Below are 25,530 nucleotides of genomic sequence, written 5' to 3'. Positions count from 1 at the left end.
ACTTGCACCCATCAGCACTCGTAGGTGCTGCGTCTCACATGACAACTTTCACTGCTACACACACACGGAGGGCGAACAAAACTGTCTTTGGCAATCAGTTGCCAGGTAGTAGAATTAAACAGCAGTGGTTATAAGCACGGAAACCTCTACATCTGTCCGTCTTTACACCTCTTAAACCACTTTTCTTGCTTCAATGTGCACACAGGAAGTGAAGCGTTTCATATTCTGAACGAACAGAAAGAAAATCAAACAAGCAACGCTGCGGCTTGGAGACAAAATTCATCCAAGACAACGCTGCGCTTAACGGCAACAAAATAAGAAATGCAATGAATCAATCGAAATGTGAAAGTGACGCCGTAGTTGTGCTTCCCTTTGGTCGGAGTTTGCAGCAAACAGCATCTGAGAGATCGTGTCTCAGTGTTTAGCTAAAGGGATTATGTGGTTGAGGAGTTTATTTTTAAGCTGCTGGTCTTGATGAGCTGGAGGTGGGGTTACATAAACGAACCAGGCTGTTGGTAATAATAGAAGAAGCTACGGAGCTCCTGCAGCCCTCAGCTTCCAGACGAGTGGGCCCCCGAATGACGTGTAGCACATGTAAAGTAGTTTTCCTCAACTTTGATTGATTTTCTTTTCTTATGATGTATTTTTGTTTTATGTAGAGCTCGTTGAATGCCATCTGTGTTTGAAGTTGAAGAAATAACTTTAAACTCTGCATTTAGCTACAATAGCCCTACTTTTTGTGTTTATTTCAGTCAGATTTGAAATGAGTTATAAAATGTGTTTCTGGGACGCTTCAGGAAGCTGTTGCTGCCCTCACCAATACATGCCAGACTGGTTTTTCCATATCTGAATCAAGGGTGGTGTACACCCTCTTGAAGCAAATTTGGGGCTATATGAATAAAACTGACTTGAGCTCACTTGCAAAGTTAGCATGAGTGTTAGCATCGCTACATCAGAATCAGAATTTCTTTTAATCAATCAATCAATCAAACTTTATATAGCACTTTTCATCCACTTAAAATGCAACACAAAGTGCTTCACAAAATAAAAGAATACAGTACTTTGAGAGAAGTTGAGTTGTTTTGAAGCAAATTAAGTTAAACTCAACTGTAATTAGCTGTTTTATACATTACCTAACATCTTTTGTATTTATTGTATAAAAATAACATTTATTGTAATTTCTTGTATAAAATATATACAGGAACTATTACATAATATTCTGTAATAGGCTGCCTCTATCTCCCGCTGAGTATTATAATATTCTCTAAAGAGGCCATGATGTTCATTTTCAGGTTCATACTTTTACTTTAGCTGTCTACTAGAGTAGATTTACATGCTTTAATGTTAAAAAAACAGACATTATTTTTCTCACACTGTCCATTGCTGCTCACTTTACTCTCCATTTGAAATGTTGTTTTAACTCCTTTCCTCTTTAAGGCCCCCCTCCAGACGGCCCAGTCTGCTCTGATTGGCCAGTCCACACAGGCCTGAGCCGACGCCATGCTTCCTGTTAGTGCCACCCGTGTTTTTAGCTTCCAGCTAGCGGCACTCCTACAGTGAATATCACTATTCAGTATTCTAAAATAAAAACGTTTGAGCGTGAATCTGTATTAGCCTTCGCGTTACTGTCTCAGTCTTTGTGTAGTCTGAGAAAGTTGGCCGCTGGGTGCTAATCAGAGTTACACAATCCTGTCGAGCAAATGGATTCCTGCAGTTTGACCATCTGTTTTTCACACAAAGCTATATTATTACCTTCAGAGCATGTCTTTACATACAGCAGCAACCCCTGCACATATACCGGCGAGGATCCTGGAGCAGATCGGACTTCACAACAAAGCTAATGCTAGATGAGCTAGCGCTACATTATAAACACAAAGAAAGCAACATGAAAATCAAACCTTGTTTCCTTTGTTATTTAGTTGGCCTGAAAGGTTCATAAAACAAAACTACCTAAAACGTAAAACTACCTAAAACAGGTGTTATTAAATGGCAAAACTTACAGCTTTTGAGTCTGAAGTTGGGTCACAGACGGCTGGAATCGTTCCATCCTTGAGCTTGAACCGTTACAGGCTCTCGTTAACCTCTCGTTTTCCGGCCCTTGTGGGGACTTTCCACCACATAATCCATTGAAACCACTTGGTCTGTCCTCATAAGGTGGGACTACATGAAGACTTTTGTGTTGGTTCTTGCAGCCAACGCTTAGCGCTTAGCTCTTAGCTCTTAGCTTCACACTGGCCCTCAAATCAACTGAAGTAAAGTTGTTAGCCTGGACGAGAGTCCTTATGGGGACATTTCCGTCAACAAAAAAGTTAATCCACTGTGTCTGTACTCAGATGGTGGGATTAGATGAAGACGAGATAAATTAGCTCGTCTGCGTCAACGTCGAACCTTGACGTGGGCTGGACGCTCGCCCAGGCGGAGGATGGTCACTGAGGTGGAGGTGACGTAGAGACGTAGCTGGACTACTGACAAGGTGTTTAGTTAGTTCAGGAGCAGTGTTTTCTGTGGGAGTTCCCCTTGGCATGGACGTTGGGCTTTGTAACTTTGCAAACACAACATAACGCACTAAAAGAAAGGGATTAAAAAGCAGAATGTGGCCTTTTTAAATGATGCTATTGGCTTCAGTGAAGTTCATCTTCTTACTCTTGTTATTCATTTGAAAATGATTTGATTTTGATTTGGTTGGAGAAGCTGAGACAAGATAAGAAAGCATCATAATGATAAATTACTCCACTAAATAAGACACAAAATGATAAGAATGATCAAATACGATAAGACGCAGCCTTGACAGATTTCACGCATGTCAAGTTTCGGTATGTGTGGGAACTTCTGGACATGAAAAGATGTATGAGGGGGAATATTTCTGCAGAATTGCTGCTTCTCTCCGCACAATCAAACTGATCTGCAGTAACTGAGCGTAGAGGGTTCAGCGTCTCATATTCTCATGCAGAAATGAACTGTGACAAGCCGTGAATTCCTGCACTCGCTGCAGGACCAGAATTCCTCGGTTACAGGCCGCGCTGTTCACTTTTTATGGAGACACCAGCAGAGGATTTGAGTCTGGAATCCGTGTCACGCAGGACACAATCCGACGAATGCGGCAGAGTTTTAACACTGCTGCTAAGGTTTCTGGGCTGAACCTCCAGCCGTCTCCACGCTCGTCCACATTGTGTTTCATACAGTTTACACCAACTGCTGCTAAGTCAACGTTAAGCTGTTATCATGTCACTTATATGGAGTGTGTAATGAAAGAGACGGAGGGCGAGAAAGCACCCGCCAGCGAGCTTGAAAATTACAGCTAATGACAGACAACTGGGTGTAATTCAGCACCTTGTGTTTTATTGACAGCCATGCTGAATGTGTGGCCTTAATGCGCTTTTTTTCTTCCCATTCAGTTCCTTCATTTATCCTGAGGGAAAAGTGTTTGTGCAGCACAAAGCAGGAAAGATAATTAAGTTTATACATATCTAATATCAGCAAGTACACAGAAAGTTAACGGTAAGGATCATAAGATCGTGTGAACAGCTAAACCTTTTATATTAATAGTTGATGGTGACTAATTTAAACGTCATTTACTTCATCTTGATTAGAAATTATATTTTTTTATTGATATTTCTTATTTAATTCTTATTAAAACAAACACACCATCTTCCTCAATCCGACATCATCACAACATGACAACAGGCAGAACAAAAGCAAACATTGACTCACATTCATGTGCTCATTTTTAATTCATTTTGCTGACAGTTTTTTCAGCGCCTGTGATTTTTTTTTGTTTCTTATATTAAAACTAAACATTGTGCCGTTCTTACTCATAAACATATGTTTTATTTCTCTATTTGTGGAGTTGCTGCTTATTGATTTACAAACTTTCACAGCATCTTCATCAGGGAGGATTGTTTCCCTCGCTCTTCTCACTTACAGCAAACCTTCTTCAATCTAATTGTGTTTCCATAAACTTCACTATTACCTCGACTTCAGCTGCGCTTTGTGTTCTGTTTAGTTTGGAAATTAAAAAGCATGAAATGGGATATCACATGCTTCAGACTGGATAAAGCCAACATTAACAGTTTTTTTTTTTTTTTTTTTGGTGTCTTTTGATGTGCATGACGCTGATAAAAGAATAAATGTACTTCATATTTTACCTGATTTTTTGGCATTGCACTGGCTGTTGGGTGGAAACGCAGCTCTGCCCTGCGATAACAGTGAAAGCTGGGAGAGACGAGCTCGCCGGTCTGAGCTCGAAGATTCTCAAGATTCCCTGCAGCATAGCAGCCGTGCTTCGCAGTGTTTCTGCAGCTCGTTGAGGGGATGCCAGGCGTGGTTCTGCCTGTGTATATTTTCATTTAGCCCGAATGCTTGGCACACTGGGGCGGTAAACGGAGAGGCAAGGTGGGCATAGACGGCATAGTTACTTTGCACTTGTATGTGATGAGAGAAAACATTCATTAACAGATCTAATTTACATTGAGAGGCGGTGAGTGCACGTGGCTGGGCCGGGGGTCTGGATACACACACACACACACAGTTTGAAACAATACATCATTAAGATTCAGGACTCTCACTCAATGTGTTTCTGACCTCAAGAGTTTGTGGAAGCTTGTAGCACCGCTGATAGTTTAACATTATTTGTGGAATTTACAGCAGAAAACCTGCATATTTCTGACTTGTACCTTGTGTACTTGTACTCTGGTGCATCTTATACGGTGATAAATTACAGTGGACACTGTGTATGTGTTATTTACATTTGTATAACTTGAATCAAGCAGCCAGAAAAATGTTTATTGTGTTTATTATAGCAGCGTTTATTTGTACATAGTGATCTATAAGCGAGATATTCAGGCACAACAAGCGCAGTACTCTTTATTTATCTTAATATCACCAGCGTGTCCTAAAGATCAGCCTTATGATGCACATGTTGTCTGTCCATCCTCGCCTACAGCCTGACTTACAGTATGTCCCCGTATGCCATGTGTGTGTGTGTGTGTGTGTGTGTGTCCACTGAGCACCTCTTCTCCAAGTATGGTCACTATGAGGCAGAGCTGTCGCTTAGGGGCCTTTGGTGGAAATTAATGAGCGACAGCCAAGGGCAAAAAAGAGGAGACAGCTGGGCCTGTCAGCGCCCAGAACAGGAGCAGGAGGCGAGAAGAGCCTCGCTGCGCTGAGGTGGTAAGTGGCGGACTGTGCCGGAATGCAGAGAAGTACATTTACACAAGTACTGCACTTACGTACAGATCTGGAGTACTTCTGCTTTACTGAAGTCTTTTCTTCAGGGAAATGTTGTACTTTTACTTCACTACAATCATTTGACAGCTTTACTTATGACTTTAAATTTTGCAAACAAAGCACACGAAGATCAATTGATTAATCAATTACTTGATTGACAAAACAAATTGTCATTTTTCATAAAGAAACACACGATTCCAGCTTCTCAGATGTTTGATTTGCTGCTTTTCCTCTGAATGATCTGAATGTGTTTGTAATAATGTGGAGCTTTGGACTAAACAAACACTGTGAAGGCGTCACTTTGGCCTCATCGTCACCACATTTCTCACTATTTTCACAATGTTTCCAAACCGAACGATCGATCGATTAATGGAGGAAATAATCAGCAGATTGATCCAGAATGAAAAGAATCATTAGTTCAAATGAAGCTCAACCAGCTCCAACAGTAAAATCCTGCTTTGACATGAACGACTGAGTCACAATAATCTGATGAGTGTCAGGCCGGGTCTGAAATGAGGACTCAGGTGCAGAGTTAAGCAGCAACCGACTTTAATTTCACACAAAAACAACCAATGATCTCTTCGATGAACGTGAAAGCAATGGCTATGAAATTTACTCTTGATCAAAAACGTTCTGGACCTGATAGCGGTCAGAACACAATGGGAACAAAATAATTTTAGAAAAACACAAAACGCTCTGATAAGAGGAATCGAGGCTACAAAACTTAGATAACAGAACATAACATAACATCGTTCCAGAAGGAGGAAAAAATAACAAAGCTATCAAAATTACCCAACGTAAGGAATTCACTTATACAAAAACCAAAGTAAACTCCGCTCTTTAATGACGGAAGACTTTCAACAGTTATCTCTGAAAATAGAACAAGAAGCGCTCACAAGGAGGACTAAGAAATGTCTAGAAGGAAAACAATGACTACTTAGCGTGAACAAGAAACACTCGCAAAGAGGACTATGGATCCACAAAGAAATAACAAAGGATCACAAAACTCAGAACTAAACTATGAAATTTTAACAAACACAAAACGCTCACAAAGGCTTACAAGACGACTTGGACTGTGGCTGTGGAACTTTGGCTGGCACGGGTGAAACGATCTCAAGACACATAACACACTAGCACGAGACAAGGGAGACGCAGACTATTTAAACACAAGGAGGGTAATAGGCAACAGGTGGAGACAATAGGTAATCAGGCTGACGCACCGGTGACACATGAGGGAGGGCAAGTGCTCTGAAATGAGAGGAGAGTTAGGTTCACAAAATAAAACAGGAAATGACAAGACAATGAGGTCAGATAGAACAGGAGAACAGTCACAGGGACGTTTTACTGCACTCAGTACTTTTACTTTAGTACTTGAAGTACATTTTACGGATTATATTCAAATACTTTTACTTTTACTTAACAATTTCAGCGCAGGACTTTTACTTGTAACAGTATTTGTACAGTGTGGTATTAGTGCTCGCAGTACTTAAGTAAAGGATCTGAACACTTCCTCCACATCTGGAACATTTTTTTTATATAACATGTAATGAGCTGAACTCTTAAACTGAGAATTTCTCCAAAGGGAATTTATAAAGTACTTCTTCTTCTTCTTCTTCTTCTAAAATAAATGGAGACTGACTAGTCTGCAGGCGGATATTTGTATGTCAAGGTCGGGTATTTTGGCAGAAAACAAGTGAAACATGTTGTTTGTGAGCGTTGTACTGATCCGTGCAGGAGATACATTAATGAACAGCATGTGCTTGATTTGTTAACAGAGAACATCTAGTCGTGATGATGTTTCCCTCAAAATCAATTTGCTGTTGTAAATTAGTCGTATATATCGTAGAAACATACCGACAAACCTTACGATCGCTGTCTGACCTTCTCAACCACCTCAGATACACAAACCAAACCTTTATTCACATCTCCTGGTTAATAAACCCTGGAAGCCGCTTTTATCCGAGTGGCTGTTTTTATCTGCTCACAGTCTAATTTCTCTTTATAACTTCCATGATATTATGATCACAATATTGTGCTGTTTATCATATCATATTAAGGTCACGGAAACAGAGCAAGTTAAAGCAGAATCGCTTCCTGGTAACAAATGCTGAAAGTGATGCATTCATCAGTGAACGTGTCAGGAGGGCAGTTTTAATTGTACTTGATGTGTTTTCACTGTATATTAATGAAGAAAGCCTGGCACATGATGAATTTCACTGGAATTTGAATTTATTTGCTCTTTATTCTGTTTTGTTCTTCTTCTATTATAAGAAGCTGTTCCTCACGGCTCCTGGTTGTAATCTGGTCCAGTGCCGCCATAAAAAGAGCTGGAAAAGCTTTAAAGGTGAACAGAGCAGCAGGATGAGCACGACCCTTAATTCACTGTGTTAACGAACAGAAGTGATCCGAAGCAACAATATTTTTGGCCATTTAAGATGAGATAAAACTTTATTGATCCCACACTGGGGAAATGCACTTTTTCACAAATTAGAAGTTAAAAAAAAAAAAGAACAAGTAGAAAAAACAGACAATAAAAACATTAGACTTTGTACGTTATATATAAAGGGTACAAAAGAATGTTGTCTTGTGAAGAATTTCACAGTGGATTCTGATGAACTGAGGAAATTTGTTTTATTTCATGTGTCAGTTTAAAAATTGTTTTTATCATTTTCATGCTTTAATATAAATATTTTAACGTTTTCAGCGTTAGCCAGTGGTGCTTCCCACTCGTCTGTGTCAATAAATGCTTTTGTATTATTACCTCAAATCTAATGTGAGTCAATGCTGAACTGACTGTAGGTGATTAATTGACTTAAAAATATTGAACGCAGCCTTTCAGACTGTGACAAACACCGTGCGGCAGCCTACACCTGAATTGGCCTTTTAAGCAATGCAGCTGTGTGCAATCGTCTAAAACTCCCGTCTTTTCATGTGAACGTCCTCACAGCCTTGTGTGAGAGATCTCTCTTTTTCACGCGCTGGTAATGGTTTCTATGAAGGCAGCCTCACAGAAAAGCTGTTTTCCTCCTTACGGCACAGTAAGTGTTAAAGTTTGGTTGAATGTTAACCGCACAGAGTTGTAAAGGCACAAAGAGGAGCGAGGAGCGAACGCGAATAGTCAAAGGACGAGGAGGAACAAAGAAAAAAGCGAGGGAAGAATTAGAGAAAGAGACACTCTGCAGTCGAGATCCGCTGAGGTATGTCTGCCTGTTTGTGTTCCTGCTAATGGCTTCGGATGAAAAAGGTGTTGAAATAAGCAACGCGCTGGACAGTCGGGAGCAAGGACGGCCGTGGTCTACCTGCGTCGGAAGTTCTCAAAGAATTTTAAAAACTGGTGGTAAGATTTTCTCTTATCTTCTCCAGCATATTTTCACTAATATTCTCATATTTTTGCCACGATTTTTTTCTTTGTGCTGGTTCGTAATTCAGAGTTTCATTCATTTCTCACACTTTCCGTTTATATCTTTGGAAATAATTTAAAAATCAATTGTGTTCGATTCCTTCCTGATCATTCCTGTTGTTTTTCTCTGCTACATTCAGTCGCCGCTCTACATGTCGTTGACAAAAACGCATTTAACTGAAATGAAATGTTAAATTTTGATATTCGATATTGTGAGGAACGCTGGACTGTGACGCAGTTAGAATGAGCTCAGTCGTCCAGTTTTAGCTGCTCTTCACAATTGATTTTAAGGTAGACAAAGCCCTTAACGGACCGGGACCGAGCTACATCGCTAACTCCCTCGTTTCTAATTTGCCTTTAAGAACACTGTGATCATCTGCTGCTGGTTTATTGGACGTTTGTCTGCAGACTTTGTCACTGAGCTCTGGAACAACTTTAACAGGAAGCTAAAAATTGATCTCTTCACTTCAGCCTTTCACCAGCTGTGACTTCCTGATACAGGCCTCAGACTTTGGTCTTTATTAATGTTCTATTTTACTTGATTTTATGCAATCTGTGTAATCAATTTTATTTTATTACTGCCATTCAGTGGTTTTATTTTCCATCTTACATCATACATTGTCTTTATTTTCATTCATTTTTCTATATTATTAACAATGGGACACTAACGAGGCAAACGACTGTCGTTGACACCCAAGGGTTGCACCCTACCCCGCCTTAATGGGGGGATCGTTTGCCTCACAATAGAGTGATACCATTCTTGGCTTTGGGGGTTGGCCTCACTCAGGGGATAAATACTTGAACCTAACACCATTTCATTGGACTAGAGCTGTCCTATCTAGTCTGATGAGCACGAACTGATGAAGCCTGCTCGGATGAGAGGCGAAACGTCTTCTAAGACAAACTGACGAGGTCCAGTTGCGAACGACTGAATGCCCTAAAGCTATGATCAAGTGGGTTTTGTTGTAAATCTTATTTCACATTCTATCCCTGCTTTATGCTCATTCTCTGTCTTTTAATGTGAAGCACTTGCTGCAAGTGATTTTTTTTTTGTTGTAAAGCTTTGAGCAGAATTTCCTGTATGAAGTTTATTATTGTTATCATTATTATTATCATTACATCAATAGGACTGTGTCATGGTTACACAGTGTTTGACCTTGTTTAAGCCATTCAGTTCATTCAGTGAACTGAACAGCAGCGCGTTGTTCAGTCACATTCTGAGATTAAAATGCAGTAGAACGAGCATCCACTGGAGCAGCGGGTGGTGCAAGGTGCAACACCTGAACAAACACATGTCCAGAGGTCGGGCTTGGTCCTGGACCAGAAACAATACAGTGAACAGGACCATTAGCATCATCACGGTCAGCCTGATTTATTAGAATTAGAAGATCGCTTTCTTCCTGCTCAGTGAGATGTTAAAATATATTCACTTGCCTTAAATATATATCCAGCCGGTGGATTTCCATCGATGTGATGAACTCACAGAAAAGTCTGATCCCACCAACAGTCCCTGAACCTTCAAGGTTCTCCGCTGGAAGGCTGTCACAGAAGTTATTCTCTCCAAACCACCAATAATGAATAAAAGAATGCGATAAAAGCATATTCAGAGCCACTTTCAAAACACTGCCCTTGCTGTGCCTGATGTGATAATAAATTCAAATGAAATGGAAAAAATGAAATGGCGAGAAATGAAAAGATGAAAATGTCGCTCGTTGATTTTGTGACGAGCGTTGTGTTCCGAGGATAAAAACTGCAAATGTTTTACTTTTGTGTCAGAATGAAGTAAATCAGACGCGTTAATCATCCGACATTTCATTTGATCCCGATGATTTCAGTATGAACATGTGAGCTGTTGATTAGAGCCATTTTTGGGTCTTTGTGTGAAATGAGACGAAACAGACGAGGAAGACTCCGAAACTCTCCTTCGTCTTTAAAGATCTCTGCAGCGTTTATGTTTTCAGGCTCTTTATTGAGCATTCTTGTTCCTGTTACGTAAAATTCTTCCTCTCATTCTTCTGTGCTGTCCTTCAGCCTTTTGTTCTTGTCCCTGTTTTAGTTTGTGTTCTTCTTTATTCATGTTCTTGTTCTTATTCATCTTTTACCTAATACTGATGTCCTTCCTCTCGTTCTTCTGGTCCTGTCAGTGTCCTTCAGCGGCTTGTTCTGTTTTGTTCTTGTTCCTTTGTCTTTGCTTGTGTTCCTCCTTTAGTTTGTGTTCTGTTCTTGCTCTTGTTCATGTTGTTTGTCTTTATTCTTGTTCTTGCTCATCTATATATAATCCTGCCACTAAGCCACGTGCTGCCTCTCATTCTTCTAGTCCTTCTTGTTGGGTTCTTCTTCCTCTTGTTCTTACTTTTGTGTTCTTTGTTCTTGCTTCTCCTTTAGTTTATGTTCTTTGTTCTGCTCTTACTTATGTTCTTGTTCTTTTCCATGTTGTTCTTTACTCATGTTCATTCTCAGTCATATTCTTCCTTGCTCTGTTCTTGCTCATGTTCTTGTGTTGTTCTTTGATTTTGTCCTCGCTGATCTTATTTGTTCTCGTTCTTATTTTGTCTTGTTTTTGCTCATGTTCTTCTCCTTGCTTGTTTTTGTTCTTCTTGCTCATGTTAGGGTTCATGTTCTCGTTTTATTATTCCTAATGTTCTTCTTTGCTTGTGGAATTGCTTGAGTTCTTGCTGTTTTCCATGTTCTTCTCTGCTGACGTTCTTATTCTCAGTCTTGTTCTTCTTTGCTCTGTTCTCGCTCATGTTTTTGTTCTTGTTCATGTCCTTGTTGGTGTTGTTCTTCAGTTTTGCTCTCCCTGATTTTCGTTGTTCTTGTTCCTTTTCTCTAATATTCTTCTTTGCTCGAGATGTTGCTTGAGTTCTTGTTCTATTCCCTGGTCGTCTTTGCTCTTGTTCTGATTTGTGTCATCGTTCTTCCTTTCGCTCATGTTTATGTTCTTTGTTCTTTATGTTCTCGCTCACGTTCTTATTGGTGTTGTTTTTTGGTTTTGATCTCTCTGATGTTCTTTGTTCTTAGCTATGTTCTTTGCTCTCTTTTGTGTCCTTGTTCTTATTTTTTCTTGTTTTGTCTCGCAGATGTTCCTTACTTTTTCTTTACGTTCTTCTTTGCTCTTGTTCTTGCAGATCCGTCCCTCAAATTAAATGCCACAACAGAGTAACTTTCCTTCAGACACAGGAGTGTTTCCTGATCTGATGTCCATATGAGCATGTTTGTCTTTATTTATCCATTCATTCACTTCTTCATTCACACATCACCCCTCTTCCTGTCTTTCTTCCTGTCTTTCTTTCTGTCTTTCTTCCTCTTTCTTCCTGTCTTTTTTCCTGCCTTTCTTCCTGCCTTTCTTCCTGTCTGTCTTCCTGTCTGTCTTCCTGTCTGTCTTCCTGTCTTTTTTCCTGTCTGTCTTCCTGCCTTTCTTCCTGTCTGTCTTCCTGTCTGTCTTCCTGTCTGTCTTCCTGTCTTTTTTACTTTCTTTTCGCAAAACGCTTTCTTATAAGAAACCACAAAGCCTTCGAGGCTTGAATGGACGATGCCAGTGTCAAGTGACACTTTACGGGTTTAGTCCAGTGAGACTGAATGAGTGAAGGACATCATCAGTACGAGTGTGTGTTGTTTGCTTTTTTCCGTTTATCAATACCTCTGACAAGACACCGCCAACTTTTGTATTTCTGAATTAGGACGATTCTTCATTATCATGTAGGGAGAAAGACGTATTTAATGTTGAATTTTTTAGATCATTCAAACATATTTATTATTATCATTCAGAAGTTTAGAATTGTCTCGTCCAATAATGACAAATGTGTTATTGTCTTTAAACAGGTAATAATAATAATTAGATGATTAAATCATCCACTACACGATGTTGCATGACAGGAGAGAATACTGCTGAAACCATTTCACGCCCAAATACCCTTTGATTTTGAATTCATTTTCCGGCGCATAAGCTGGACTGGAAATCTTTTTTATAGAGGTTTTCCTACAACCTGAAAGCACGAAAGACTGAATCCATCCAATCAGATCTTTGTGGCAGCAGCTTCCAAAAAGAAACAACAACATACTCAACATACACACATTCTGTCGTGGAGAATACTCATGTTGGTTGTTTTTTCCTATGAATCATGACAAGGCATGTCCAAAGAGCCGACAGGGTGGATGAATGGAGTACTGTAAGGAGCACACACACACACACACACACACACACACACACACACACACACTCACACACAAACAGCTGACAGAGGTTAGCTGTGGCCCATGTGGGGTTAAAGACTTGTTCTTCTGTTGAGATTTCAGCTACTTCCTCTCAGTAACACACCTCATGCACACACACACACACACACACACACACACACACATCATTGTTTCTTGATGTAAGTGACAGGTGTGTGTGAGTGTGTGTTTGGCACAGCCTGCTGTCACACTTGTGGTTCAGAGCTGTTGGTGTGTTTCAGTTTTGCCGTTTCAGTGTTAAACAGTTCAGATGTTTGACATGATAACACGCAGCAGTTAAATCTACGGGGGCTCAGTCATTTATACAGCATGTTAAATCATGGAGTTAGTCAAGCGTCGGAGAGGCTGCTGCACTGTCTCTGCTGCACTGTCTCTGCTGCACCGTCTCCGCTGCATGTAGCTGTGCATGTGATGCAGCGCTGATGCTGTGTTTGGGCCCCGTGGGCACTGCTAAAATGTAATCATCAGCACTGCAGCAATGACTCATGGCAGCGTCCACTGTGTGATGTGACAACAACAACACTCAGTGGCCATTTTATTAGGTACACAAGTACAATTCAATGTCATCTAACACAGCAGCCCGGCCATGAGTTCGACTTTAACCTTTAGATTTTCAGTTCTTGTTGACGCTGTCAGATATGCGATAGTTCCACTGTATGTTTATCATTGAGTCACAGACCAAACTGAAGTTAATTAATTGGAGCTTTTTCTCTGGACTCATTATCCTGCCGACTTTAACGAGCCACTTGGTAACAAGGTCACCATCCGAGAAGAGCTTTCAGTACCGGGCAATGAGCTGGGTCACCTTGTAATTAGCTATTTTAGCATTTTCTTGTGTTTTGTTGGCTTGAAAGAACTGCCGTTGTTGAGCTAACAGGCTGAGCTAACCTTCTGCTCGCGCTGTGTGTAGGACGGACATGTGGTTTCATCATGTCTTCTGACACGACGCTCTATCATCACAACAGATTCCTTACAAACAATGTGAAAAGGTTTCTGAAGTGAGCTGAGGTTAACATTTTAAGATACTCGCAATCAATCGTTGTAGATGAAGCAGTTGTTCAAAAATGGCAGCGACCTCTAGTGTCCAGCCTTAGAAGTGCAATGACGGGGCTTGTTGCTCAAGATAATATCTACTGTTTTGTGCAAAGTACATACAGAAATATGCTCAAGCCACATTCTAGGTTGTTTTTCAATATTCACCCCCGGCCATTTAAGAACAGGCGGCGGGCCACAGCTGGCCCGTGGGCCTTAGCTTGGCCACCCCAGTCATAGTGGGCGGTGCTGTTTTACTGCACTGCATTTTACTGAAAGATGTTTCTAATATTGTGTCTACCACCTTTGGGAGATTTCCAGGTGATGTGTTAAAAGTTTATTTCTAAATGGAATAAACTTCTGTTTACGTTTCAGAAATTAAAATGAACCCAGCAGTTTTCCTGTTTGCTTGATATTCAGCGCTGACTGACTGACTCAGTGATTGTTATGATGATTTTTGTTTTCCTGTCAGCTTATTTGCTTTTCTTCTTCTTCCCATTGACTTCTACTCTTTGAAGACACCAAAATATACCATCTAAATATTACAGTAATAGTATTTCAAGTTGAACAGAACTTTAATTGGACCAAATGTCATCTGTGTGTGTGTGTGTGTGTGTGTGTGTGTGTGTGTGTGTGTGCATGTCTAGAATTTACGTTGGAAAAGCTACACACCATAAAATGAAGAAGCACACACCTAAACGTACATGTGATATACTCTCTATGTGCACAAAGGAATACATTAACAGGTATGGTGTGGTATGCTCTTAAGTCCACACACACACACACACACACACACACACACACAAACACACAAACAGGCGCTGTCCTTGGTGGGGCGCTGGTGGGAAATGGAGGGTCATGTTCAAACAACCGAACAAAACCTGCACTCTCCTCCAGCGTGAAGGAAAAGCGAGCGGTGAAGGATGAATGAGGTTGAACAGGACGCCTCCAACAGCTCAGCCTCTCGCACATGTTATATTCCCACAGGTACAATATGAATATTTAGAGTGAGGACGTTCCCTCTTTATTGACTTGGAGCTGAAACAATTTGTAGATGATTAATCGGCATCAAAGCTGATCTGATCAAATCTGAAGAAAATGAATATTCTGAATATATCGTTTTCTTTGGTTTTGGTTTCTATAGTCTATACATTTAATGAGTTACAGCCTGTATTGTACTGTGTACTTGTCTTTAATAATTATTAATCAGCAGATTAATTAGCTTCTGTGCTAAAGGAGCACAGGAGTTAATCACTAATTCAAAAAGCTGATATATGCAAATATTATAAGGAAGGTTTATATTATCAGCCAGCAGTGAATTTCATACCTGTGTGACGTGGTGGAAAAAGTATTCAGGCAGTTTACTTGAGTAAAAGTAACAAGTCCTGCATTCAAAATCCTGCTTCAGTGACGGTGCAGCAGTAATATGCAGGATTGGGATGTTGTAGCAGGTCACTGCACAGTTCATGTTAATTTAGACAGCTGGTAGTTAAATCTGCACCAGTTTATGATAGTTATAGCTCATCATACTGTCGGTTTCTAATCATTCTAACTGTAATTATAATATTAATCTGAAAAGTAATTAGAAACTACAGCTACAGTTAGTGGAGGAAAAAGCACCAGATTTCCCTCTGAAATGTACAAATTATTCATACTGCACCCAGGTAAAGGTAATGATTACATACTACAAGCAGCATTAAGCCAAACAGTTGATCTGAGACTGAAGCCGAGTCGGGTCTGATGGTTCTGGAGGCCAACTTTACATTTATTTTCCCTCTAGATCTCAGAATAAGTCTTCCGTTTGTTGATCATCCAACATTTATTTCTGGTTTGTACAGACTATTCCAGCCTCACGGGGCCGTCAGGACGTCTTTTCGTGTTGTTGAGTCTTACAGGTCAGACTCACGGCGGGAACGTGGAGGTGTTTCATTTTTTACATTACAAAGCAACAGTCACACACACAGAAGTGTTGAGGAGACATGAAACAATACTCGACTTTCTCTGGGTTAGACATAACACGAGGATCAGCCACGAGCATGTGTGGATGCATTCCAGTATGACCACTGTGTGTGTGTGTGTGTGTGTGTGTGTGTGTGTGACATTTATTAAGTCCCTGGAACACCAGAATCAGTTTTCCATTGATGCTCGAGCTGCTAATTGTGTGCTAAAGAGCTGCTGCTGTTTCACTGTGTGTGTGTGTGTGTGCGTGTGTGTGTACTACTTTGGGGATAAATTTCAAATTAAAGACCAATTAATTGGGGACATTTTCTAAGTGACTGGACCATCCTTAAGTGTTTTCTAGTCCTTCGCAGCGTTGGTTGAGGTTTGGTTTCGGCACAAAGAAGAAGTTTGGCAAAGATTAATCGTCCATCCACGCAGACTTTGTCATCCTGTAAAAACGTCACCTGACTAAGGCCACTAGAGGGTGCTATCACCTGAACAGAAACTAATGTTGCTTTTCGGGACACTGTCCACCGAAGAAAAAAGGCAGCATCAGTCGTTTCAACCAGCGTCCAGAGACGACATTTTACCTTTTACATTTAAACGATAAAGCCCTCTAGTGGCTGTAGAAGTTACTACAGGAGCAACAGAGGAAGTCAGACGACAGTTTTATAACCGCAGCATCTTCACATCATAAGACATTGATGTTAAACTGGTTTGTAATGTTCTGGAAGGCACAGACGAAAGACGTTGGTCTTTCGAGATCAGAAAACACTCTCTGTGTTCAACGTGGAGGATTTGATGTTTGCTGAAGTGACGGATGCTGCTGCAACAGTCATGTCTGTGGACTTGCAAAAGACTTTCATTTTGCTTTTGTGACTTCATGTGGACCTGGTCTTGGTCTTGACCTGGCTCAGACTGCCCCCCCCCCCCCTCCCAGTGAACATTTAAAGACAGCTCTGAACAGCGGTGCCTCTCCAGTGTTTGCTCCCTCTGTTGAGAAATCATTTCACTTGAAGTGCACCGGACACCTGATTCTTGAGTGACAGCTGAGAGGATGCCGAACATTCCTGATTGAAAATTCCTCATTGAACCTTGGTTCCAGTTCCATAATGCACACAGATCGATGGCTGAATGGCACCCGTGAGATGAGCTGAGCTGCACTTCAATGGGAGATATTTTGGGTTTTAATGGCTTCTTTGTGCCACTTGTGGTGGGAACAGGTGTGCTGGTTGTTGGAGGGGTCAGCTCAAAGGGCAATCGAGTGCCAGGATGACAAAAATTGGCACAGCAGATTATTTGTTCATTATTAGCATTGATAGCGCAGCTCGACTGAGCATGGATGTTCTTTTACAGCAGTTTGTCGCACAGTTACCAAACTAATTACTCATTAAAAGTTTCCTAACTTAACTAATTTTGAGTCAGTGAAGGCAACATCATATCTGAGTTAATTAGAGCAACATGTATGTTTGAGCTCGGCCAAAATAAACGGATCATTGTGGCACTGAAAAATGTGATGCTCTCGTGTTTGCTTTTCACATGAAAACAAATATTCTGGATGCCACTGAAAATGTGGCATTGATTATTAAAAGCATCGCTTCGGATGAGTAATAAGGTGCTTCTGCTCAGTCTGAGTCAGCCTTTCTAATGATCTGCCAGCTGGAGACTTCATTATAAGGGATCAAAGCTTCATGTAAATAAACTGGTGCAACTGACCACAAACTTACCAGCTGTGTGTTCTGTAATTTCCAAGGTGTAATCAAACATGTCGGGAATCCCGAGTACTTTTCTGGCTGCTGTGGGTGTTTCTGTTGTGAGCGTGTTGGGAAAGGTCAGACGACGGAGAAAACTTCCTCCTACAAATTCAGAGATATATTGCTGAACTGCAACAGCACATATGAGAGAAACATGATGATGCCTTATTCACATTATTTTAATCTAAGGTTTTAATTCAATTCAATTCATGGAATTGATGAAAAATTAAATAAATCTAAGTGAAAAAAATTGTTAACTTGAAAGTGTTTTTGAATAATAATGTGATTTTACTTTATGATCTTTTTCTTTTTTTAAATCTCTACCCCAAACAAAATGCTTGCAGACAACATACAAACACTGTGTGAAGGAACATGAAGTGTCACTTTCGCTCATTCGTTCCCGTTCTGCTGCTCACTAACTGACCCCTGACCTCTAGTAATAGTACCAAACTGGCAGCAAACTATTTGACCTCTGACCTCTAGAATTTGGGAGGCCACCGAGGAATTGTGGGACTTCACAGCATTTACATTCCTCTCATTGGTCGGTTTGATAAGTTTACTCATTCAATTAGCGCTAAGTGCCAGCTGTTACATTCTTAACGGTGGCTTCAAACGCTAGAAAAACTTCAACCGTGCATACGGGAAATATGATAGTGGAGGACTTCGCCCACATTAACTATCGGGTACGAGGTGTTCAGCGTTCTGTGCTGCTTGTCAGGCTCATTGATTTCTGTGATTTTTGGCCAAAACAAGCAAACGGATCAACATTAAGGAAGGAAGAGGATTCATAATTGCCTTGCTGTCATTGAGAGATCAGCTGTCCTCGCCTCCTGATCACATCTATCCAATAGCAGAGCGACACAGCTTCACTGTCAGCCTATCATGTCGTTCCTGCCTTTTTAAAAACGATTCTCTCTCTCAGCTTCAGTACAATCATGCTGCTGATATTCGCGCTCCTCCACCTCCCAGGTTCATCAGCTTCATCAGTCAGCAGAGTCATTCTCCAAACGCACCAAGCATCAAACTCCGGTGCTGAGAAATGAAGCCGACGAGGAAGTGCTGAAAACTGCAGTTCCTCGACTGGCCACTTGAAGCTCCATATCAAAATGCACAACTTTACAAACATGTTTACGGCCTCGTATGAAAAACAGTTTTAATCTTTAAAGCTAATTTCCCGTTCATTCAACTGTAAGGGGGTTAACTCCCTTATTTAAATTAGAATTAAGACTTAAGTTGAGTGACAGGTAGGCGCTAGGTTTCAGCAACCAGGCTTCGTTCAGCTGCCTTTCATAATCATCATCTTTGTGTTTAACTCTATATCAGCTGGTGTTTGGTTGAGTTGTGATAATGGTGATGCTGGCTCATATTAAAAGAGTGAACTGAGAAACCTCACTTTCAACTTATGAGCAAACGTCAAGAAATATGAATTAAGTGTGACTCCAAGTGGTGTCAGTACGCACGTAAACTGGATCAAACCTGATTAAAAAACAAAGAGGATAAGTTTGTTTTACCACCAAGGTCAGGAATGAACTTCTGTGCTCTATGAAGTTTGAATGAGTCAACGCAGAAACAAATTGTGACATGACTTCAAAAAAAGTAAAATTATTTGACTGAAATATGAAGGAAAGTGAGGTAAATATGTGGAAAGCAGCTTTGCCAGGTTCGAACAACACAGTCAAGCACAGGAATGAAAATGCAGGCGAAGTTAGCGAAGAAATAAAATATGTAAGTTAAAGCCCATTAAGGCAGAGGTGGAGCTCTGGCCTCTGATTGGCGGGAGGGAGGTGTCAGGCTGGGTGTGTGGAGGGAGGAGGAGGAGGGTGGAGGGGCTTCCCGTCAGTGCGCACGGCCGCAGTCCAGCGCGTTAAGAGCGCAGAGCCGCGCAGCGCAGCAGAGACACTGTCCGCCGTGTCCTTCACCGCCGGGATTAATGTTTTCTCTCCGTCTCGGCAGACCTGCTCCCCACATGCAGCTTGGTTCCTCTCCGTGATTTCTTCGCCATGAGCTGCCTGGATGTGATGTACCAAGTGTTTGGTCCTCAGCCTTACTTCAGCTCCTACAGCCCCTATCACCACCAGGTATGGATCATATCTGCTCCTAGAAGTGTTTTAATGAGCCCGTGGACCACTTAGCTGCGCGCTGCGGACTTTATGTCTGATTGAATGTACAAAACTTTATTATTTAGTTTGTTTAAAAGTCCAACGGAGCGCCAATTAAAACTTAATCTCACGCAAATAGAGGAGATTAAGCAGCTTGTATTGTTCATACAGCCGTCAGCTATGGATGATATATTTATAAAACTTAATGATTCAACTCCTACAGCTCTTAACACCGCTTAATATTCTCTGTATGTCTATAGAAACACTCTGTAAACAGCACTTAAAGTGCCATAAAACGCAAAGCATGGACTGCCTGTATGCGCCTCATCCATGGGGGGGACTCATCCAGTGCGTAAAGCTTTACATGAGAAGCTTTGATCGCTTTTATATTACTCGAATTTCTCCAGTTTCAATAAGAGTTTTCTACGTCACAGCACCGTGAACTGGTTGTTTGTTTTCTATCTATTTATTGTTCCTTTATCCACGTTGAAACTGGCGGATTTCATGGATCACACTATTTTGTTTAATATACATTTTTTGTGACTTCTGTCGAGTTTTTATATAAAAGATTTTTTTCAGAACTTGGCTCTTATGGCCAGTTAAACATCTTAATCTACATAAAGTCTAATTTCCTTCCTCATTTAGTCAATTATATCTCATCATTTTCTGCCTCTTTGAAACCACTTCTTACGGCATAATTGTTGCATTAATGATCAAATAATGAAACGTCATAGAGTTATTAATTGTTGCATGTGAGGCTTGTGTGGAGGCAGACTTCACGCTGCACTGCAGCAGGTTTTTGTGAGGCCTTTCTAGACCTGTTAAAGTGCTTTTTTCACCCTCTTAAAACCTCTCAGTCAACATCCAGGCATATTTCGCATAGTGCCAAAACTCTGTCTGCCTGTCACCTGAACAGACTCTGGATCAGCCAGAGTCCAGCCGCACTGCACAGCACAGTTTTAGAAGATATGTTTTCAGTTATTCAGTTATTATTTCTGGTTTCTGTCATACATTTGTCATATACTAATAATTTTTTAAACTTAAAGTAATTTCATATTTGCACCATAACCTGGACGTTCATTGAATAAAAGTACTTTATCTGTTTTCAGTCATTGTGTGCAGCAGTAATGAGTGACTGGCACACAGATATTATATTTAAACAACATCAAACAACCATATTACTCTGCATGTTAATATATCTGTGTACTGTAATGTATATAGTGATACAGTGTTAAATTAAAAGACAAGTGAACTATTAGTTGTAATTCTCAACATAACCTATTATTTTAAAATTGTCAAATAAAAGCCACATCCTTTGGTTAACTGTCTGCACTCAGTATGTATTCATTTATGCATTCACTGTGTTCAATGTCTGTCAGTTTGTGCATAAATAGATATGGAAAAAAGAAGAGTTTAGATGGACTACACGCCCCAGAAAGAAAATTTTAAAATACAATAATTTTTAAGAGGTTTAGAGGTCAAATGTCACATATTGATTTAAGTCTTTACTCAAGCAAATATCCAAAATCTATATAAAATGATAAAAAAAAACACAGTTTCATAACACACATCTATTAATCTACATGTCCTTCCTAGAAACTGGCCTTGTATTCCAAAATGCAAGACCCCCAGGACGGCGGCAGCCGGCTCGGCCCCCCGGGCCACCCGGCCATCAAAGAGGAGGACAAGGAGCTGCCGCCGGGAGCCGAGTACCTGAGCTCCCGCTGCGTCCTCTTCACGTACTTCCAGGGAGACATCAGCGCCGTGGTGGACGAGCACTTCAGCCGAGCCCTGAGCCACACAACGGCGTACCCCACCTCAAGCAGCCACAAGGCCCTAAGAGGTGTGTGTGTGTGTGTGTGTGTGTGTTAGTGTGGAGAAGCTGCTGAGGTGAAACCAGTGAATCCAGTCAAACCATTGAAACGCTTCATCACTAAAGCTTCAGTGTTTTTTTTGTTTTTTTGTTGGAAATCCGGTTTGTGCTGTAAATTTCTGTAATTTTGGTTCCTTCAGTTGTGAGTTTTAATAGCAGATATCATTAGCAGCATTTAATAACTTTGTTTTGGTCTCTCATAGAGTTCCATGTCGTAACATTTGATTGAATATTGTCATCCAGCAAACAGAGCTGAGAATCATTTCAGCTGCACTAAGCGGGCATGTTTTTACTCACTGTTTGCCGTCACTTTGTTGCTCGTCGTATCTGGAGCTGCTGGAGTCTCAGCTGTTCTTCATTATTGTGGCCGTTACTCTGCTTCATGTGTGACCTACAGAAAAGAGAGAAGACATATATTTTGCTTCAGTCTCAGTTCATTATTGTTTCCCCTCGGCTGTCGTGTTTGATGGAAATATAAAGTCAAACCATGTGAGTTGGTGTAAATAAGGCACAACCAATAGGAGCCAGCATTGTTTTATGTTGCACTTGGTTTGGATGATTTAACATTTAAAGGGTTTTTGAACAAGTTAATTTCACAGCACAACTAAAAATGTTTCCCAGGATTTTTTTTTATGTTGATTTTAGAGCGTCTTCTGTGATTGCGTCTATCACTGACTTCACACTGTGCGTTAGCCATTTATATAAATATAACGGAATGATAAAACCTCGTACGGAGGGATCGATTTCTTTTTACAGTCTTTTGGCGAATCGAAAATGAATCAACATTCCTTGCTTTTCATTCCATTTCCTTTCATGGCCATTTCTCAGCTCCAACACGTTGGTGTAATCTAGCAATTTTTTAATCCAACCAGAAACAAAAAAGGCAAAATTTTAAGTTTTTACGGCTCCTTTAGCATCAAATGACCACACACTGCTTGGTTTACAGGTTGCTGTTTTTTGTTTTTTTTTTGGAACAAAAACTCCTTTTCTGAAGCCAAGCAAGCGTTATTACTCTGCTTGACATAAAGTACGCTGCCTTTCCACCAGACATCTTTGATTTTCTAGAATATGACCTCAAAGTTGCGTTGATTATTTCTTGGGCTGCTGCTAATGCTTATTTTCATTATCCAGTAATCTGCAAATTATTTTCTCAATCGATTAATTCTTTTGTCAATAAAAAGTCAGAACATTGTGAGAAAAGCCATCACAATATTCCCTTAATCTTCAAACTGCTTTTTTTTTTTCTATCAACAGTCAAAATATCCAAAGTTAATCAATTTACAATGATAGAAAAGAGCAGAGAAAAGCAGCAAACAGTCACATTTAAGAAGCTGGTACAAGCAAATACTCTACTACTTTTATTAGTCGACTAATCAATTCAGTTCTACTTAGATCTGCAAATTAAGAGATGAATTAGACAAAAATGGCAAAAAATATATCAAAACTGGACCCCACAATAGGAATTTCTTATCAAACTATTTCAGAGGTGAAGAATGAACCTTTCCGTGTGCTCTGATAATAGGCTACTTTAGGCTAACTTAGTAGTCAGTAGAGTAAACGAGCTTGCTGTCTTCACAGATGGATCATTCCCTATGAGCCAGAGAAGCTTCCCTCCATCCTTCTGGAACAGCTCCTACCAGCCGTCGGTGTCCTCCACGCTGGGCAGCGCTCTGTCAGCTCCACACTCAGAGCTCCCCTTCCCTGGGGACCCCTACTCCTCCGCCTCGCTGCACAGCCACCTCCACCAGTCCAGCCCTGACGCCTGGCACCCATCCCATCACCACCACCATCACCACCACCACCCCTACTCACTAGGGGGCGCTATAGGCACACAAGGCTCAGCGTACTCACGTCCAGGGGTTCACGAGATGTACGGCACGGCGTTCGACCCGCGCTACGGTTCTCTGCTGGTGCCGTCGGTGAGGCCTCATCACCGCCTGACGTCGGGCAGCTCGGTACCGGGGCCCAGCTCCTCACCCTGTGACCTGGGAGGGAAGGGGGAGTCGGGGTCGGGTTCGGCCTGGAGCGGCGCCTTCACCGGAGCCGGAGCAGAGATCGGACTCAACATGGACACAGGTACTGTGAATTTGTCACATTTAATTTATGTAACATCTTCGGATGAGGAAGATGAGCAGTGACACCAGTGTTTGGTGAATAAAATGTATATATAATATAATATAGTGTTAAGTTATTCCTATGGTTTTTGTCAATGACTGTCTTTTTCAACCTAGGCCTGTGGTCATAGGGGGCACAGATAGGGCTCACAAGTCATATCAGCCAATGCTAATCTAAAATCAAAAATCCAAAAAAGGTAAACATGATGGTTAAACATTACTCTAATCTGGCCTTTACCTATTTTACCTAAAGACGTCATCTCTAGGAGACAGGGCTGGCTCAGCACATTAATCTTTTAAAAGGGGGGGTCACAGGTTGATTTTAGGTTGTTTTACAAGGTTACAAGCCAAAAAGATCTAGAACCAAAGGTCAAGTCAAGGAGAGAAGATTTCATACACAACCTGAATGTCGTTCCATTAAAGGTGGCCGGGTCTTAGTTGTGATCCATCAAAGGATGCTTGAAGCAGTGTAGTAGAATTTAGGGGGAGCACTGCTTTGGAGATTTGCTGAGACTGTTTCTAACTCTGTTTTACACTGATTTCATGACCAGATGCAACTTTACTTTATGCTTGAAAAGTCTAAAATAACAGAACAAACTGATTCACAGTCTGGAATTAATCCAGTATTTCTTGCTCTGATGTTTATCCATGGTGCCTCTGAATGAAACATTGAAATAAATCTGTGATTTCATGTGATTACAGGCACTGGCTTGCTTGCACCAGGGTAGTAAATTGAAATGAGGTAAATCAAAATTTATTAAACTGATCAGTCGCTTGAACTGTGACTAGATGTGGAAACCAGGTTGTTTGATGAACGCACACCAAAGACAAAAACAGCCGAAACCACTTTGTAAATAATGAAATCTAAGAACATCCGGAAAACTAATGGTTTCATTTATTATCTTATTAAAGGAAAGCAGCATTTAGGACATTCAGTTTGACCAGACAGCAAAGTCACAGCATGAAACCCAGATTTTAATGATGTTTTTTTTTTCCTGCCTCAGATCAACTTACAACAAGTGGTTTGAAGCAACAAACTGACTGTCAATCAGCACCTTAACACCAGCTGTCAACTTCCTTTTCTGTTGCTGTCTTGCTTTCAGCCCCTCTCCGCCTCGGGCAGTTCCTCCCGCTTTTATCAACCTCACATTTGCGCTTCTTTTTCTAATCTCCCTTTTCTTGCCTTTCTCTCCTTCCACTGCCTTTTCTTTTCCTCCTTTCTTTCGCCCTCTCTCAGGTCTGCAGGCACAGGATAAGAGCAAGGATTTGTATTGGTTTTAGAGACCGCTGAGACTCTCCCCCCCTTCACTCCTACTCGAGCTGTAGCCTCTTTCCTCCACTCCTGCTCTACCCTGTTGCTCTGCTGCTGTTGTGGGATGACTGACAGAGAAACTGAAAAATCGCTCAGGTGGCAGTTTTGTGCTGTAACGGCTTCTGATCTGCTTGCAGCTCGGTGCTACGGCGGACTGTGCGGCAGCAGCACAGCCCTGCTGAGCTGAATGCCGACAGTGTGGATGCGAAGCGAGCGTGGAAACAAAAGTGGACTCGCGGAGGAGAGAGAGAGAATCTGATCTTGACGGATGTGGACAAAGACAAGACTCTTTGTGCTTCTGTAACAGGCAGGGACAACATTCCTAAACTGGAAAAAGTCTGGGGACAGACGGACAGAGACACATGTGTTGTCAAACTCCAAAGACAAGCGCTTGAAGGACTTGGCAGGACTTGCCTCACTGGGACAACTGGGCTACAGACACTGGGAGTGTTATGGCTGGAGGAAAGGCCATGTTGGTGTTGAGGAGGCCGAACGGCAGGAATTTGGCAGACGACGAAGGCAGGAGGAGTCTGAACACTTTGGTTT

General features: G+C 41.2%; 1 protein-coding gene across 1 annotated transcript; it reads left to right on the top strand.

Annotated features, from left to right (window-relative positions):
- The first annotated feature begins 19,540 nt into the window (after positions 1-19,540).
- Positions 19,541-25,171, top strand: vgll2a (vestigial-like family member 2a). Its single transcript, XM_041959252.1, has 4 exons — positions 19,541-19,664; positions 21,282-21,528; positions 23,137-23,634; positions 25,122-25,171. The coding sequence occupies exons 1-4, from the start codon at positions 19,587-19,589 to the stop codon at positions 25,169-25,171; spliced, it is 873 nt and encodes a 290-aa protein (XP_041815186.1). The 5' UTR covers positions 19,541-19,586.
- Positions 25,172-25,530: the final 359 nt, after the last annotated feature.

Source organism: Chelmon rostratus, chromosome 18 (genome assembly GCF_017976325.1).
Source record: "Chelmon rostratus isolate fCheRos1 chromosome 18, fCheRos1.pri, whole genome shotgun sequence".
Taxonomy (NCBI): Eukaryota; Metazoa; Chordata; class Actinopteri; order Chaetodontiformes; family Chaetodontidae; genus Chelmon; species Chelmon rostratus.
The sequence above is the reverse complement of the archived record's forward strand: the minus strand, read 5'-3'. Positions and strand labels throughout refer to the sequence as shown.

Bases quoted from the DNA above. Each gene is read 5' to 3' on its own strand.
- vgll2a (XM_041959252.1), top strand. From the start codon at position 19,587: ATGAGCTGCCTGGATGTGATGTACCAAGTGTTTGGTCCTCAGCCTTAC. The intron at 19,665-21,281 runs GTATGGATCATA...TGTCCTTCCTAG, and splicing joins ACAGCCCCTATCACCACCAG to AAACTGGCCTTGTATTCCAA. The intron at 21,529-23,136 runs GTGTGTGTGTGT...CTGTCTTCACAG, and splicing joins CAGCCACAAGGCCCTAAGAG to ATGGATCATTCCCTATGAGC.